Here is a 20,107-nt window from a genome sequence, read left to right as displayed (position 1 = left end):
CTTCAAACATGAACAAACAATAATCTTCCCAGATAACCAAAGTCTCCATTTCCGATAAAGAATACAAGCATTAAGAAGACTAACTAAAGTTTTATCTTGCTCAACTCGCAACTTACTTATTAAGAGGACTGAGTGACCTTTTTTACACAAATTTTGGCAGAGAGAGTGTGAGACTGAGTGACGGTGAGAGAGGGGTTTTTTTTTTTTTTTTTTTACGGGTCGGGTATGGATAATACCCTACCCAAAAAATTCGGGTAATATCCATACCCTACCCGGTTAAGCTCTACCCATTAAGAACCGGGTATTACCCGAAACATTTGGATTAGGTAGGGTTGGATATCCATTACTCAATGGGTATGACCATCCCTACACACAATAATAGTAGTTCTATCTAAACTTCATATGTGAACATCCTCAATAAAATTGCCAAATTGACTAAAAAGTCAATTTAGCAGCGAGATGTTAAAGAAAAAGTCACTTTTTGAACATACTGGGCACACGATAATAGTTGTTCTATCCGAACTTTATATGTGAGCATCTCAATAAGATTTTTAAATTGACTAAAAAGTCCATTTAGCAACTAATATCCTAAAAACAACTTCTACAAGAATGAAAGGAAAGTTGTAATAATTTAATTTTGAGCTACAGTGAGCTGCTAGAGCTTAAAACTAAAAATAAAAAATGGTTTTTTTTTTTTTTTTAAATGTGGGATGTTAAAAATTATATTTTAATGTATTTATGGTTGTGATTGTTGTTTATTGTGTTGGATATATTATTTTATTATGTTGTTTATATTATTTTAATATGGGTTCTAATTAGCTCAACTGGTAAAGTCTCTAATGGTTGTATAAAAGATCTAGGGTTCAATCCCCGCCTACACCAAAAACTGATTAACTTATTGGTCCATAGGTTAAAACTCTTTTAAAAAAAAAAATGTGTTGAATGTTAAAATAAAACATTTAATATTTGATATATTATAAAGTGGAGTGTCAAAATAGATAAAGTAATATTTTGAGTCGTTAAAAGCTATATTTTTTAGCAATCTTGCTGTGAATGCTTGAAGGCCAAGTCCCATTTATTTGTGTTCATTCACTATTTGAAACTTGAACCTTTTGCAGAACCAACTGCACGAAATTGCGTGCCTTGTGGCACAAACATGATCCCCTATCCTCTTAGCACTAGCTCAAATTGTGCCGATCCTATGTACTACAGTTTCGACTGCAACACTACCACAGGTCAGGTTAGCTTCAAGGCACCAAGTGGGACATATCGAGTCAGTGGTATCGATCCAAATACGCAGAAGTTTTTTATCCAAGTCGAGGATGGACGAAGTTTACGGCTAAACCAGTCGTTGCCATTCAATTTAACTAGTCCAAGAAACTCTAGTTCTAATGTTTCATCTAATATTACTAATGATGTTGAGATTGCTTGGGACCCACCACTGGAGCCAATCTGTAATTTAACTGCAGATTGCTTGGATTGGCAACATTCATCTTGCAAATCAGCGAGTGACGGGAAGAAGAGGTGCCTTTGCACCGTAAGCTTTCGATGGGATGGCACAAACTTAAGTTGTACACAAGGTTAGAATTCTATAAGATGTTTTGCAAATTAAAATTATTTTTTGTTACAAAGAAAGAATTAGGCTAATGTTGCTTGGCTATGTTGTTGTTTTTAGGAAAGTAAAATAACTAATAAATAACCCATTGTTTTATCCTTGAGACACATTAAACCATATAACACTTCAAAATCCCATACTTTTAGATTTGTACATTTCATATATATATATATATATATATATATGAGGGTGAGATTTGTTTGTGGTTTTTGGGATACATTTATGAAAGCTGAAAAACTTCTCTCAAATCCACAAAATTCTATAGCAAAAGCTTTGAGAAGAAAGAAAACAGAGAGAGAGAGAAAAACTGGAAAAATGCTTCAAGTATTATACACTGAAAACTGTCTAGATACAGATACAATGGATGTACCAATCTATATATACATACAGAGTAAGAGGGAGAGCATGAGAGAGAGAGAGAGAATGGAGATTGGTAACTGACTCACACGTGCTCTAACAAACTCACACACGTGCTTTACCAGGAATAACAGACTCTCAGTTAATAACATTAAAACACACACAAAAATGGCACCATTTTCTTTAATGAGAAACGGTTACAACATACACAAAACGGCACCGTTTATTTTAATGAGAAACGATGGCGTTTTGTTTCAACTTTGCTTTATGTTTTCCCAGCCTTATACATGACAGCATTTTGATATTAAAAGTAGCTGTTGGAACTTCTTCTTCATTATTTGAATCTTCTGGACCTGAAACACCTGAACCAGAACTAGAAGCACTTCCATGGCTTTCATCCCCCCTCAAACAAATGGGGAATTCGGAGGTAAGCCAATTAAATCGAGGAGAAGGAAGACCTTTAGTAAACAGATTAGCGAGTTGATCATGAGTAGAGATGAACTTAATCAACAAATCACGCCTAAGGACTTTCTCACGAACAAAATGATAGTCAACCTCAATGTGTTTGGTACGAGCATGAAACGCAGGGTTAGTGGCAATAGCCAGAGCACTGACATTATCACACCAAAGAAGAGGAGGATGAAGAAGGAAAAGACCAAAATCTCGAAGAAGCATCCTAATCCAATAAAACTTAACAGTAGTTGAAGCCAAAGCATAATATTCAGCCTCAGTTGTTGAACGAGAAACAGTGCCTTGCTTCTTGGCAGACCAAGAGATAGGGCAATTGCCAAAAAAGAGCACCATATTACTGAGGGAATGCCTATCCACAAGATCCTCAGCCCAATCAGAATCACTATAAGCAGACAAAGAAATAGAACAAGGAGTAAAGGTAATACCAAAATGCAATATGCCTTGAACATATCTAAGAATACGTTTGGCTGCCTAAATATGATTCTGAGTAGGGGTACTCATATATTGACAAGTTTGTTGAATTGCAAATGAGAGATCTGGCCTTGTAAAGGTAAGATACAGTAAGGCACCAACCAAGCTCCTATAGGATGTAGGATCAGATAGCAAGGGACTATCATTAGGAAGAAGATGAGAGTTAGGAGAGGAAGGAGTTTTACATGGCTTACAGTTAGTCATACCAAACTTCTTAAGGAGATTAGATGCATACTTGGTCTGATGAACAAATAACCCAAAAGAAGTGTAATCAATTTGCAGTCCAAGAAAGTAATGAAGTAACCCAAGATCCTTGAGATCAAAATCCACCCCCAACAGCTTGATAACAGAAAAGACAAAACTAGATTTGTTGCCTGTGATAATTATATTATCCACATATAGCAACAGAAAGACAATATAAGAACCATGCATCAAAATGAAGAGATTACCATCTGTAGTAGAAGCACAAAAGCCAATGTGAAGCAATTGAGAAATGAATCTCTCAAACCAAGCCCTAAGTGCTTGTTTGAGACCATAAAGAGCCTTGTGAAGAAGACAAACATGCTTAGGGAAGGAAGGATCAACATAGCCTTGAGGTTGAGCCATATAAACTTCCTTTTTAAGAACACCATGCAAAAAAGCATTATTGAGATCTAATTGCCTCAATTTCCAACCAAACTACATAGCCAAAGCAAGAAGAATCCTAATAGTAGCAAGCTTAACCACTGGACTAAAAGTCTCATCATAATCCATGCCATATTGCTGAAGATAACCCCTTGCAACTAACCTGGCTTTATACCTTGCTATAAAGCCATCACTATGCCTCTTCAACTTGTAAACCCATTTGTAAGTGACAACATTTTTATGAGGAGGAAGAGGAACCAGAGACCAGGTATGTTGCTTCTATAAAGACTGGAATTCAGCATCCATAGCAGCCACCCATTGAGGGTGTTTAGAGGCAACAATGAAAGAAGGTGGTTCTGTCATAGTGTAATCAGAATGAACCTGCATAACCTTAGGTTTATAGATACCATGCTTTGACCTTGTGAGCATAGGATGAGAATTAGAGGAAGTAGGAACAAGGGCAGCAGAGTCAAATACAATAGGAGCATTCTGTGAGGAAGATGAAGGAATGACAAGAGCAGAAATAGGTATAGAAGGACTAGAAACTGCAGAAATAGTTATAGAAGGACTAGAAACTAAGGAAGGAACATCCAAAGGAGGAGGAACAACAAGAATGGGAAGTGATGGAGAAAGGAAAGAAGGAAAAAGGGAAGAAGTGAGATTAGGAGGTGTGGAAGCAAAGGCAGACTCAGTAGATGAAGTATGAATAGACTCATCAAAGGAAGGCTTAGGCTGAGAAAACCAAGTAGAAATAGATGAGGAGAAGGGAATATGAGGATCAGTAAAGCTAGAATCATTAGCAAAGGGAAAGAGACTCATTGAACAAAACATGACAGGCAATATAAATTCTGTTGGAAGTAGGATCAAGGCATATATATCCTTAGAAAGTGAAGGGTAGCCAAGAAACACAAAAGGTTTAGATCTAGGCTATAGTTTGTTGTGGTTAAAAGGCCGAAGATGTGGATAGCATGCACAGCCAAAGGCTTTAAAAGCATGAAGAGAAGGAGTTTTGGAATAAACATTCTCCCAAGGGGAGTGAAAACCTAAGACTGAAGAGGAAATTCCATTGATAAGGTAAGTTGTAGCAGAAAAATCATAGGACCAATTGATAGGCCAAGAATGTATTGACCTCTTGTGATGAATTAATTGATTAATCAGCCAAGTTTATTAATTAATCAAATTAACATGCAATTGTACGTGGCAGCAAAAACAAATCACCAATTAACTAAAGTATGTAGCGGAAAAAAAATTGACATGGTGATTTGTTTATGAATGGGGAAAACCTACACTGCAAAAATCCCATCGGATGATTTTAAGATCGCCACTTCCGAGAATCCACTATTATCAAAATAAGCGATTATAAGTAAAGGAATCCTAGTACCTTATACCAACCTACAGTTGAACCCTTATCCTAAGACCCAATTGGACTTTGTTCTGTAGTGATAATCTCTCATTTTCAATGCCTGGCTCCCAGTACGTGACTAACCAATTACGCAGATCCTAGTACGTGACTTGATCACCAACTTGAGAAGGATGTTGGCTGCAAAATTCTTCAGTTCATCACACGATGAAGATCATGAAGTTGCTTGGTCAAAAAGACTATGGTGTACAAAACACAACAACTTATTCAAAAGAAAGAAGAACTATGGCAAACTAGGTTTCCGGTCAAACTCTTCTTCACACTTGTGAATTATGCTCTTGTTCAACTTCTGTAACCTTTTACGACACTTAAAATAATCCTTCGACACTTAAAATAATTCTTATATATGTTTAGGGTTGTGAGAATTAAAGCCCAAACATACATTCACGGATTGGATTGAAATCATCTCTGAAAAACTGAATTTAATAAACCTCGATAGATAGCCATCTATCGAGCTAGCTGTTGAGCCACGGGTTTTAGCAGCTTTTAAACCTCGATAGATGCTAGTTGTTGAGCTTTAAAATCCTGTACTTTCTCACTTGATTCTTAGACAGACTTGCATGGCTTTAACACTTGAACTTAAAATCTTGTTTCTTGAAGTATTAAACACATTCTAGATCTACCCAATTACAAGTAAAATGCGTTTTATCAAATGATTAACCAATTACATAAAATGTTGACATATGTTCCTAACATTGAATCACATATGTCCTAACAATCTCCCTCTTTGGCAATCTATGACAAAACCACAACAAAAAAATGAGCATATGAGAGAAGTTATAAATCACTCAACTCATATTCACTTGTTGAATAGAATAAAATTTATCCTAACACAAACTCTTGAAAAATTTTGCAAGAAGAGAGTTTATGGTAAGTAGACTTTGACAACCTGTATTTTTGAAACACGTTAAACAAAACTCATCAAGGCATCTTAGTGTGAAACAGAAATAATAGATTACATACATTATATAAGAGACATGTGTAAAAAGATAGAAAAGAAACAACACATGGAGAGATAGGTGAAAGAACATACATCAATATATAAAGCAAATATAAGTACAATGTATGTCAAAATGGTCACAAGACCAATATACAAGATGTAATGTATCTGAAATAGAGAGAAAATAAAAAGATACATACAAGTCCTCACTACATCCCTCAATATACACTCCCCCTATCTCCTAAACTAACCCTCCCCCTATGAGTATGACTACTCTCATCTCAAAACTACTCCCCCTTTTTGTCACGAGTGACAAAAGGGTAAGTACATCAAGTATACATCTCATCATCACTTGGCAAGCCATCATCATCATCCTCAGCATCATTAGCATTGCCGGAGCCATCACTCCCATCCTTAGATGCCTCGGGAGAGGAAACCACTATGTAACCACCTATCACAGCCTGTTGTTGCACAATACGAATGACACGGGTGTTCACCTGACACAACTTATCGCTGAAAGTGTCAAGGCGAGCATCCATGTGCACAAGCTATGCCATGATGGTCTCAAGTGTCACTCCACCCGTTGAAAAAGAAGGAGCAAAGGTGGATGGAGTGGTAGAAGCTGGAGGTGTGGCCATCTGTGTCTGGGTTTGCCTCGAGTGAAGTTGTACAAGACTCCATTTAACAGTAGCGAAGTTAATGGCACATAAATATGAGAAATGGGGAGACATGGGAAAGGAAACAAAAAAGTGACGAAGGAGTCTCGTGATAGCGGAAGGAAAAATGAGCTTATCACGAGTCATCATATCCCTAAATACATCCATAAGGGAGAGTATAAAGTGTGAAGGGAAGTCAATAGTGAGACCCTCAATGAAGGATAGCAAAAATCGAGTATGAGGCTCAGTGATAGTGTTATAGTGAGACAATGGATGAAGAACAAATGTCATCACCATGTTTAGGAATCTCGGACCTTTAGCAAAGGCCGAGCAAGGGGTGTTCTGACGGTCACCCCAAGATGACGGTGTCTCACAAAACAGAAATGCAAGTGTGTCTTTGGACACTGTCCTCAGTTGCGCACTGCCAGGTAGTCAAGATGCGCTACCCTAGGTAACTCGGAAACAATATCTAGAGTAACTACAATGCGTATACCTCGAACACGAGTAGAAAACCGGGGTATAGAATAATCAAATTCGTGCATATTGGAGTAGAACTCTTGTATGATCACGAAAGGGCACGTGACCGGGGCACCACATAGTGACTCCTAACCCCTACTGTAGATGACAATGGGTAGGTTAGTGTCAGAAAAGTCTGACAAAACGACTTGGCGTTCCGAATGAATGTCGCTTCGTGAGAAGTTCTCAAAGAAGTTCGATTTGGCATTCTCATCATGGAACCAGACGTGAGAAAGAGTGGGGTCAGATGGGGAAGAAGAAAAAGATGCCCCAGAACGAAGAGGGTTCCAGGACGAAGTAGACTTACGCTTAGGTGCCATGACGCAACTAACATAAGAGGGAGAGAAAGGAGAGGGAGACAATCAGAAGAGTACCAAACAATAGATATATCAAAATATATAGAATTGAAGGTACGTATGCATGAGGTGTTTTCCTTGCTGCAATGCCGTGTGCTGGTAGGTTTGGATTAGGTTAAGCCCATAATGCATGAGTATGCATGAACATGTGACATGCAAATATAAATGCATGTAAACACACATCTAAATGCATGAAACATTGTTATAATGCAAGTGTGATGCAATGCATGAGGTTTTAAACTTATTTAAGCAACACCTATCCTAAAAATTTCACAAAACCTCCATCAATTTTGAAAAACCCCAAAAATTTTCAAACAACCCAAAACCTAGATCTAGATGCATGAAATGCATGAAGAATGAGAGATAGAGAGATCATACCAAGTGATTAGAGGTAAGAACATGCCGAAAATCACGTGGAGTGAAGGTTTAGAGAGAAAAGTGAGTTTGGGAGGTGAAAAGTTTGAAATCTATCGAGAGAGATCGAGGGGGTGAGATCTGAAATTGCGATTGCTCCTTATATAGAAATCTCATAAATCTCAATCAATCAAGAGCTGTCGAGAAGCTATCAAAGTTTAAAACGCGTGTTCTAGCTATCGAACCTACTATCGAGAATCTAACGAGAGGTTTTCAACACAAAGAAGCTCGATGGATCAAGGTAGCTATCGAGAAGCTATCGAGGAGAAAGAAAGTTTATCGATTGATCGAACTAGCTATCGAGAGCTATCGAGAATGCGATAAAAAGCAGTTGAAGGGTCTCGATAGATAGCTTATCTATCAAGAGCTATCGAGAAGCTATCGAGATTACTTAAAAACAGTTTTTCAAGGAAGAGAAAAACACAGATGTGAATGCAATCAAACATGCTCCTCAAACACAGATCCAAATAACATTTTAAGCTCTCAAAAACATCTGTCAACAATAAAAATGATAGGCAATTAGATCCAAAACACACACACACACACACACACACACACACTAAACAAGTCTAACCAATTTTATATTTCAAAAACAAGTCAAGATAGTTTAGTGAGCATACATTAACACAAGTATTCCTTGTGATAGCCAAATCACATTGTACCTGCACATGTATCAAAAGTAGCAAAGAATATTGCGTGTTGTGTGTGAAGAACATTGCAAGATTGCATATGTGTCTACATGTTATGATGATTTGAGATATAAGAAAATCACTTTAACTCACACACAATCATAACTGTTTGATGGGGATTATCACCTTCGAGATACATCCTATAACTCCCACATCTTCTAGAATACACGCTTGCAATCATATATAAAGCATTTGATTCTTTTTGCTTTCTATTTTTCTTTGCATATTTTTCTTTTTAAGCAAACTATGAATGGGCATATGAGAGAGAGAAAAAAAATGCTTAATTATGTTAAGTATTTGACATTCCAATTTTGCTATGCCGAAGCATACAAATGTCATTTCATGATTGGCGGACAACAGTGGTGAGATAGTTATTTATGCCTTTCTCTTAGGATTTTCTAGTCCTTCCCGTCAAAAAGAGTGATACAAGTATTAAGTACAAGAGATCACGTAATCTTACTTATCACACACACGAGCCACAAAGCTCACTTGCTTAGTTGTGCATAGAGATGCTCATCTAAGTTACAAGAGATACAAAGTTTAGAAAACTTTGTTTCAATGACCATCCAAGGTACACAAGTACCAATGTAAACAAACGCGCACGGTTTTTGTATTTTTCTGATTTTTCAATTTTTTTTTTTAATTTTTATGAAAATCAAAATAAAGTGAAAATGAAAAATAATCAAACAAAAACATGTTAAAAAAAAAAAACAAAGAAATGTATAAAATTAGATGCAAATGCATGGGGAAGAAGGAGGAGAAAAAAAGATCAATCCACGGAGATGACACCAATGTTTTGGCGAAGGAATTCAAACTGTTTGCTATCAAGAGGTTTGGTAAACAAATCAGTCTTCTAATCATTAGTGTGAATAAACTCAAGAGTAAGAGTACCATCTTCGACAAGTTCCTTAATGAAATGATGTCGAATCTCTATGTGTTTAGTTCAAGAATGTTGAACTGGATTCTTAGAGATGTTAATGGCACTAATATTGTCATAGTAGATGGTAAGATGTTCTTGACAAATACCGTAATCATAGATGAGTTTTTGCATCCATAGAAGTTGGGTGCAACAGCTATCGGCAGCGATGTGCTCAGCTTCTGCAGTGGATAATGAGATGAAATTCTTCTTTTTGCTCATCCAAGAGACAAGATTAATACTCACATAGAAACAACCCCCTGATATATTCTTTCTATCATCAGCATTCCCAGCCCAGTTAGAGTGAAAAAACCTAGCTAAGACAACATTTGTGTCCTTGTTGTACCACACACCAAAGTTGGCAGTGGTTTTGACATACTTTATGATTCTTTTCAAAGTAATCATATGAGACTCTTTAGGATTAGCCTAATATCTAGCACACATTCCCACACTCTCACACTGTAACTAATGTCTGGTCTACTAGCAGTAAGGTAAAGAAGACTACCATCATGCTTCTATAAAGAGATGAATCTACACTTTTTCCTAACAAGTCAATAGTGAGTTTAACATTTGGGCTCATAGGGGTTCTAACAGAACTAGCAGATTCTAAACCAAAATTTTTCATAAGATTCTTAGCATATTTAGATTGAGATAGGAATATACCTGAATCTTGTTGACAAATCTGCAATCCAAGGAAGTGAGTCAGCTCTCCAATCATGCTCATCTCGAGCTCGGCCTGCATGAGTTTTGAGAAGCTATGGGCAAGTTCATCCTTAGTTGACCCAAAGATGATATCATCAACACAGACTTGAGCAACTATCAACTCGCTATCTTCCCTTTTTATGAAGAGAGTTTGATCTACTTTTCCTCTTGTGAACCCATATGACACCAAGTATTGTGTAAGCATATCATACCAAGCTCTAGAGGCTTGCTTTAACCCATAAAGTGCCTTTTTGAGGTATAGCACATGATCCGGGAAGTGTGGATCAATGAATCCTTTTGGTTGAGCCACATAGTCATCTTCTTTAAGTAGCCCATTCAAGAATGCAGTCTTCACGTCCATTTGATAAAGCTTGATGAGCCTTGTTGCAGATCACATTACCCTCCTCATCAGTTTTATTACGAAATATCCACTTTATGCCAATGATGTGCTCACCCTCCGATCTAGGTACCAAAGTCCAGACATCATTCTTCTGAAACTGAAGTAGTTCATCGTGCATAGCTTCCACCCAGCTTTCATCCTGAAGAGCTTCCTCAACTTTAGTGGGTTCAACTTGTGACAAGTAACAAGAATAAGACACAAAGTTAGCTACACATTTATCAACTGTACTCTTTCTTAGTGTAAGTTCATTCATATTTCCCACAATAAATTCAGGAGGATGATTCAATTTGACCCTGGAGGAAGGTCCTTTCTCTTTATAGGTTTCAGAATCAAGTGAGGTAGATAAGTCTGCTGAATCTTCTACAACACTTGGAGTATCTAAAGTACTAGGTGATGCGGGCTGTTGTTCAACAATTTCTTGAACTTCCCTGGGCTCGGGAGGAAGAATCTCTTTGGGAAGTTCTTCACTAAATTTTTTAGAACCAACATTTGAAGATTCATCAATAAAAACATTTATTGTCTCCATTACCTTCATGGTTCTTTTATTGTATACCCGATAAGCCTTGCTTGTAAAGGAGTATCCCAAAAATATTCCTTCATCACTTCAGGAGTTAAATTTTCCCACATTCTCTCTATCCTTGAGAATGAAACAAGTGCTTCCAAAGATTTAGAAATACTTAACATTAGGCTTCCTTCCCTTCCATAACTCATATGGAGTCTTTCTTGGTACCGGGTCTAAAATACACCCTATTAACCATATGACAAGCAGTGTTGACGGCTTCTCCCCACAAGTTTCTAGCCACATCCTTGTTGTGCAACATTTCTCTAACCATCTCTTAAATAACTTTGTTCTTCCTTTCTACTACACCATTCTAATGAGGAGTAATAGGAGCAGAGAATTCTTGAGATATACCTGATCTTGTACAAAAGGACTCCATATTTGAATTCTCGAATTCTTTAACATGATCACTTTGTATTCGATCATCTTTAGGCCCTTTTCATTCTGCAATCTTGTGCACAAGGCTTCAATGTGCTCAAGAGCATCAGACTTGGATCGTAAGAGGATGACCCAAGTGTACGTAGTGAAGTCGTCTACCACAACCAAGATGTATCTCTTTCCACCAAGAGACTCGATTGTAGTTGGACCCATGAGATCCAGATGTAGTAGCTCCAATGGTTTGGAAGTAGCAGATGTCTGAGTGCCCGGATGTTTAGCCTTAGTCTGTTTCCCAAGTTGACATGGTCCACACACCACATTGCTCACTCTACTAAGCTTAGGTATCCCCAAAACCGACTTATGCTTAGATACAATTGAAAGATGTTTGTAACTAGCATGTCCCATCCTTTGGTGTCATAGATCTTCATTTGGTAAATGACTATTGTTGCACACAATATCAGCATCAGGAACCAAGCCATAACAATTGTCTAGAGTGCGAACACCACTTATGAGTTTCTTTCCAGACACATCCATGACAAGGCATTTTCCTTTTAAGAACAGTACCATGAAGTCTTGATCACATATCTGACTTATCTCAACAGGTTCACTCTTAAACCTTCTACATATAGAACATTTGTAATGTTTAGCAGTCCTGGCAAAGAAATGATTCCCTTTCCTTTAATTTGTGATTTGCTCCTATCACCAAAAGTGACATTACCACCATTCTTAGACTCAAAAATCTTGAAGAGAGATCGGTCTCCAGTCATGTGTCTTGAGCAGCTACTGTCAAGGTACCACAAACATGTGCCTATAACCTTAAATGCAGACTTCATCATGAAGCATACTTCGTGCTTAGATGACAGATTAGTGGGAATGGTATTTTCTCTCATCTGCCTTTTATGAGCGAAACCTTTAACTTTCACTCTTCTCAGACGAACTCCTTTGCACTTTTTCGTTCTAAGACAGTCTAGTTTCTTCTTTGCCAAGCTGAGATCTTTTCCAGTAGTCATCATAATAGAATTCAAATAACTTTTAGACTTGCATTTTCTAATACACTCAAACAAGTAAAGATTAGAAAAGCAAGATATATTTGAAAACAAAGATCTATTCAAGCTGGTTGCAACCATGACAATAGGGGTCAATGGATCACATCGCAAAGAGTAACCCTAATAAGAGTGTGCCTACTCTGATACCACTTGATAAGCTAAGAATGTATTGACCCCTTGTGATGAACTAATTGATCAATTAGCCAAGTTTATTAATTAATCAAATTAACATGCAATTGAATGTGGCAGCACAAACAAATCACCAATTAACTAAAGTATGAAGTAGAAAATAAATTGACACGGTGATTTGTTTACGAATGGGGAAAACCTATACGGAAAAAACCCCATCGGGTGATTTTAAGGTCATCACTTCCGAAAATCCACTATTATCAAAACAAGTGGTTACAAGGAATCCAATACCTTATCCCAACCTATAGTTGAACCCTTACCCTAATACCCAATTGGACTTGTTCTGTAGTGATAATATCTCCTTTTTAATGCACGGCTCCCAATATGTGACTAACTAATTACGCGGATCCCAGTACGCAACTTGATCACCAACTCGAGAAGGATATTGGCTACAAAGTTCTTCAGTTCATCACACGATGAAGATCATGAAGTTGCTTGGTCACAAAACCCTATGGTGTACAAAACATAGCAACTTCTTCAAGAGAAAGAAGAACTAGGGCAAACTAGATTTCCGGTCACACTCTTTTTCACACTTGTGAATTATTCTCTTGTGCAACTTCTGTAACCTTTTACAGCCCTTAAAATAATCCTTATATACGTTTAGGGTTGTGAGAAAAGAAAGCCCAAACATACATTCACGGATTGGGTTGAAATCAGTTCTGAAAAACAGAATTTCATAAACCTCGATAGATAGCCATCTATCAAGCTAGCTGTCAAGCCACAGGCTTCAGCAGCTTTTAAACCTTGATAGATGCTAGTTGTCGAGCTTTAAAATCCTACACTTTCTCACTTGATTCTTGGATAGACTTGCATAGCTTTAACACTTGAACTTGAAACCTTGTTTCTTGAAGCATTAAACACATCCTAGATCTACCCAATTACAAGTAAAGTGTGTTTTGTCAAAGGATTAGCCAGTTACATAAAATGTTGACATATGTTCCTAACATTGAATCACATATCTCCTAACACCAATAATTGAGAGGAAAATGAGACTGGTAGAGAAGAGTAAGGCCAGTTTCAAATATATGCCTGTGCTTTCTTTTTGAAACACCATTTTGTTCAAGAGTATAAGGGCATGAAGATTGGTGGAGAATGCCAGAAGTAGAACAAAAGGACCTAAACTTAGTATTAATGTATTCAGATCCATTATCAGTCCTTAGAACCTTAAGTTTAGAATTGAACTAAGTTTCAACCATTGATTTGAAGTGCTTGAAAACAAAAAGAACTTCATTTTTATGTTTGAGGAGAAATAACTAAGTGAAATGAGAGTAATAATCTACAAAAATCACATAGTAATTAAAACCAAGTAAAGAAGTGATTGGAGAAGGACCCCAAACATCACTATGCACAAGTTCAAGAAGTGAAGTGGAAACAAGAGGAGTTTTATTCAAATGAAATCTATGCATTTTAACACTTATACAGTATTCACAAGATGAAAGAACTTCATCAATCTGAGACAAAGAAAGAGAAGAAAATACAGGCTTTAAAGCTGAAAGTAAGATTTTAGAACTTGGATGCCCAAGTCTGTGATCCCATAGCAAAATGTGATGTGGTTTGACAGTGACAAAGGCAGGAGTCTAGACAGGATTGAAGCAAGAGGTGGAAGACAGATTAGAGTCAGATGGAATAGGATAAACTTCATCTTCACTCAACCTCGCGTAGAGGATCTTCCCTATGGGTAAATCCTGAATTAAGAACTTATGTGCATCAAAATAACAAAAAGCATTATTTTGGTCACAAAGTTTATGAATAGATAAAAGATTTGAAGCAAGGTCAGGCACTCTTAAAATATTATCAAGCCTAAAGTTATGAGTTAGGGTTCAAAGCTCACCATTGCCAATGTGAATGATTGGCAGTTCTTGACCATTGCCAACTGTGACAGTCTTAGATCCTTGAATTGGTTGCTGTAGAAGAGAGAGTTATGATAGGTTAGGAGTCACATGGTCTGAGCAACCTATGTTAGTGAGCCAAGCATTAGAAGCCTGAACTTGAGTAGCATTAGCCACCATAGAGGCAAGCTTTGTAGGTGGATGCCTCCCTTGATATGTGAAATCCATACAATGGTAACAATCAAGAGTTGAGTGACCACTCTTGCCACAGATCTGACAGGTAGGCCTAGTTGATTGACCTAGATTTTGATTAGATGATTGCTTAGCTTGATTGAAGGTCTGAAATTGAGGAGAAAACCTTGAATTGCTTGAATTGAAATTGCTTTTGGATTAAAATTCTGAAACTAATTAGGGTTGGAATAACCACTACCACCATAGTGGGAACCTCCAGAATTATGATTATTACCACGACCTCTTCCTCTCTAATTATGATTTCTACCTCTTCTTCCTCGTTGAAAACCTTAAGAATGAAAGTTTGCAACCATAGCCATAAAAGCTTAATCAATAGTACTAGACCTCTTTTTGATAACTCTCTCTTTAGCATTGAGCAAAGCATTCAATTCCTCCACTGATAATACATCACGTCTAGTCCTAATTGCTGAACTAAAAGAATCACATTTAGAGGGAAGACCATCAAGAATGATATGGAAAAGCTCCTCATCATCCACAAACACAGAAACAGCAGCCAATCTATCTCTAGCTTGCTTAATTTTCTGAAAATAACCATCAATTGAATCTACACCCTTCTTAATTGCATTCAATTCATTACGTAAACTCATAACATGAGACCTTGAGACTAATGCAAATCTCTTCTCTAACACTCTCCAAACTCCTCTAGTAGATTTCTGCCCAACTATAAGAGTAAGAATTGCAGGGGAAAAAGTTGAATTCAAGAAGGTGAACATTGCTTGTTCATGATTCTTCCAAGCTACGAAAGCTGGATTAACTTCAGCAGTGAAATTACCAGATGAATCTTTAAGAAATCTATCTGGAGCAGTGATTGAATCATCAAGAACATCAAACATTGAATAGGTATCAAGAATTACCTCGATTTGATGTTTCCACACTATGTAATTTCCATAATCAAGCTTCACAGTCATCATGGATGACATATTTGACAACAATAGTGTAAGGTTGAATTTATTCAACCATCTTATTGGCTTTATTCCGTGCCAAATTTGCTTGTAATTCAGCATTTAGTAACCCTGTATTTAGGTGGGTTTGATGTAAGGGTAGTGAGTGAGATAGAGTGAAGTTTGCTCAAGAGTGTGCAAGAAAACAGAGTGTCGCGGCTGGGTCTCGCGGGTGACTCGCGGCTTCAAGCCGCCAGAAGCAACCTCACGTGCCAAGCATGCTGAAAGGTGAACAGTCTGCTAGCTGGAGCACTACAGGACAAAACAGGACAACTGGACATACGGTTATCTCGCGACTGGATCTCGCGACTTAGTCAAGCCGCGAGGTCAAGCCGCGAGCCACCCCTGTTTTGTAGAATTCTGACGTTTCACATTCCTCTCCACTCCAGTATAAATACCCCTATTACCCACGATTGAAAGAGAGCTTCCAGAGAGAATTTTGAGAGAGAACCCCTAAAGAAAAACCAGATTGTTTCACCCACAATCTCTACCTTAGAATCTCTTCAAATTCCTCAACTCTCTTCCTCTCCATTGTCAAATCCTTGAGAGGCATTATACCAAACCAGGTTCTCACCATCATCATCATTGTGAGTCTGTTGTTTGGATTTTTGGGAAGCAGTTAGGAAGGAACCAATCTTCATTGGTTGATGCTACGGTCTAGTAGCGGAATCCGGAAAGCTAGAAAAGAAAAAGGTTCGGCGCAACCTCGTTGGAGCAAGAAGCTTGGAGGGCTTAGGTGCACTGGGTAGATTAGGCTTGGAGGATCTATTGCTATCCTTGTATCCCAACTATATTTTCTAGTGGATTGATTACCGCTTGGAGGGCGGCGGAGAGGTTTTTCGCCGAGGACTTCGGTTTCCTCTTCGATAACACATCGCGTGTTGTCTTTGTGTTTGCATCTTCCTTCCTCTATCTTTGCCTTTAAATTATCCGCTGTGGATTTTATTTTGTTATGGCTTAGATAGTATTTAATCAATTTCGTATGATAGCATATGTTAAGTTTCCGCACACTAGTTGTTTGACATATTGCTTGAATTGATTAAGTTGTTATTTGGGGGTCTAAACGTTCAAAGGTGTTTTTACACGTTTTTGAACTTTCAAATAGTAGTGAAGAATTCACTTGTAAACTCACAATAGCCATAGCAGGCAAACTAGTTGAAGTAGACGATGAAGAAGATGAACCAAAGTGAGCAAAAGCCATTGAAATGGATCAGAGCTTTGATACCATGAAAAACTTCTCTCAAATCCACAAAATTCTATAGCAGAAGCTTTGAGAAGAAATAAAACAGAGAGAGAGAGAGAGAAAGAAAAAAACTAGAAAAATGCTTCAAGTATTATACATTGAAAACTGTCTAGATATAGATACAATGGACGTACCAATCTATATATACATACAGAATAAGAGGGAGAGCACGATAGAGAGAGAGAGAGAGAGTGGAGATTGGTAACTGCCTCACACGTGCTCTAACGAACTCACACATGTGCTTTACCAGGAATAACAAACTCTCAGTTAATAACATTACAACACACAAAAACGGCATCGTTTTCTTTAATGAGAAACGGTTACAACATACACAAAACGGCACCGTTTACTTTAATGAGAAACGGTGGCGTTTTGTTTCAACTTTGCTTTATGTTTTCCCAGCCTTATACATGACAGCGTTTTGATATTAGAAGTAGCCGTTGGAACTTTTCTTCATTATTTGAATCTTCTGGACCTAAAACACCTGAACCAGAACTAGAAGCACTGCCATGGCTTTTAAAAGCTCGTGGTTTAAAGTGTCTCATCTAAAAATATTGTGATAATGGTTGCTTTAATGATTTACCAGTATGTTACGAGTGGCTATTTAACTGAGGAAGAGTTCTCTTGCACTTAAGTGTAATCACTTTTAATCTTACCTTAATAGTTGGGAGGTCTTTTCTAAAATTTGCAAAATCGTCTTCAGCAATTTCAGTGTGATTATAATCTCATATATGTTGGAGTCTGTATTTTACAAGAGTTGATGAAAACATACATCCTTTAACATCTACTTATTATCATTTAATTAAATCATTTGAACCTGTTCACCGTAACCATACTTGATGTGAAAGATTTTTATTCACATCTATATATTGAAGTATAATTACTCTTCTTTCTTTCTTGTAGTTTCTTGGCCATTAGAGAAAAGAATAATATTGCTTCTGATTGTTGGAATAACTAGTGTGACTGTTCTCTGCGTCATTGTTGTTATGTACATATGGCGAAGAAAGATGACCAAGAGAAAAGGTAAGCATTTCGTAAAATGCATGGTGCAACGCATATTTTTATTTATTTTCATTAATTTGAATCAGATTAAACAAATTATATTTTCTTCCATGTCAATAACATGGGAACTAAGATATGTTAGTGTCTTCTCAAATTAGAACATAGGCTTATTGATCAAAGAAATCGAGCACATCGCATGTTATGCAGTGAAAGCCATGTCCAAGACTTGATAGACTTAGGTGAGTTCCAAGAAGAAGATGAGAAAGGCATAGATTTACCATTTTATGATTTGGAAAGCATACGAGTTGCTACACATAACTTCTCAGATGAAAACAAGCTGGGACAAGGAGGCTATGGACCTGTGTATAAGGTAATTTGAGCAACATTTACTGGTCATTAATTAATGTTCATGTCTACTTGTTCTGGCAAAAGGTAATATTAATTATGCATTGCAAATTTCGGTCCCAGGGTAAGCTTCCAAGTGGTCAAGAAATTGCAGTAAAGAGACTTTCAAAAGTCTCCGGTCAAGGTTTAAAAGAATTTAAGAATGAGGTGATATTGATTGCAAAACTTCAGCATCGGAACCTTGTCAAGCTCTATGGATATTGCATAGAAGGGAACGAAAAAATTTTACTTTATGAGTACATGCCTAACAAAAGTTTAGACTTCTTCATATTTGGTTGGCTTCTAAACCTAACTCCAATTATTTTACTATCCATGTTATCCAGACTTTGTTTCTTATTTTAGTTTCTAAAGTTATTCTCTTAAATGCAAAATGAAAATTTGCAAGATCAAAAGCAAGGTGTAATTTTGGATTGGGAGATGCGTTTCAATATCATTTTGGGAATTGCTCGAGGGCTTCTTTATCTTCACCAAGACTCTAGATTAAGGATCATTCATAGAGATTTGAAAACTAGCAATATTCTTCTAGATCACGAAATGAACCCCAAAATATCAGACTTTGGATTGGCAAAGATTGTTGGTGGCAAACGAACTGAAGCAATCACAAGCAGAGTAGCTTGAACTTAGTATGTTTCTTATAGATAATATGATGTTTATAGCTTATTGTTTATATATTATGGGAAATCTTCAGTCCTTTTAACTCCATTTTGACAATATGCACATAAGTGCCTTGCTAATATTATAATTTATGCAACCTTTGCAATGTAGTGGTTATATGTCTCCGGAATAAGCATTAGAAGGAATCTTCTCAATCAAATCCGATGTTTTTAGTTTTGGTGTAGTTCTACTTGAGATTATAAGTGGAAAGAAGAACACAAGTTTTTATCAGTCACAACAAGCAATGAGCCTTCTAGGTTATGTAAGTGTGTTAAATTTTCATAAATATCTATGTTTGTGTCACTTTTCTGCTTCATTCTAGGTTAGGTACGTGTTAAATTTTCTAATCTTCTACGCTTTGGTAACATTTTACGTCATAAAAATGTTTGTTTATTGTCACAGACATGGGGACTGTGGACCAACAACAAATTTTTGGATTTAATGGACGAGACCCTACGAGATACTTGCATTGCAGATCAGTTTGTGAAGTGCCTAAATATTGGTCTCTTATGTGTACAAGATGACCCAAGTGATCGCCCAACCATGTCAATTGTTATCAAGATGCTTGATGGTGAAACTTTGGACCTTCCAACTCCTAAACAACCAGCCTTTTTCATAAGGAGAGACCAATCCAACTCAACTTCTTCTAATAAAACAGAATCAATTAATGAAGTAACGAATAGTCTAGAAGGACGATGATGCATGGTGAAGGTACTCATGAGTCTTGCTTTTCTTTTATGATCTTGCAAAGTTAATCGTTCATCCACAAGGAGATAATGTAAATATGTGTCCGTAATTGTATTCCTTTGCTGCTGGATGCTTCTTTTAGGTAACTGTAAATCATTTCCCGTGTTTGTTGCACTGGAGTTTTGAATTCAAATGGATAAGATTTGAGATGTTTTATATTGCGCTTGGACTTGCTATTTTAAAGAACTTTTTGTATGCTTTAGAAGACATCTTAAATAAAGAAATTCTTGTATTTATTTTGTCTATAAATATCATTATCATAACAAATATTAATTAGCTTAATTGCTAAAGTCTCTAGCTTTTCTTTCGAATATA

General features: G+C 37.0%; 1 protein-coding gene across 1 annotated transcript in view; it reads left to right on the top strand.

Annotated features, from left to right (window-relative positions):
- Positions 1–20,107, top strand: part of LOC115956791 (G-type lectin S-receptor-like serine/threonine-protein kinase At4g03230) — a 76,679-nt gene that overhangs the window by 2,892 nt on the left and 53,680 nt on the right. The window contains exons 2-5 of the mRNA XM_031075083.1: positions 1,119–1,580; positions 17,888–18,007; positions 18,145–18,356; positions 18,455–18,665. Coding sequence (XP_030930943.1) covers positions 1,119–1,580; positions 17,888–18,007; positions 18,145–18,356; positions 18,455–18,665 — 1,005 coding nt within the window. The remainder of the gene's footprint in view (positions 1–1,118; positions 1,581–17,887; positions 18,008–18,144; positions 18,357–18,454; positions 18,666–20,107) is intronic.

The sequence above is a fragment of the Quercus lobata genome, chromosome 8, assembly GCF_001633185.2.
Source record: "Quercus lobata isolate SW786 chromosome 8, ValleyOak3.0 Primary Assembly, whole genome shotgun sequence".
Classification (NCBI taxonomy): domain Eukaryota; kingdom Viridiplantae; phylum Streptophyta; class Magnoliopsida; order Fagales; family Fagaceae; genus Quercus; species Quercus lobata.
Note: the sequence above shows the minus strand (reverse complement) of the source record. Positions and strands in the feature narration are given on the sequence as shown.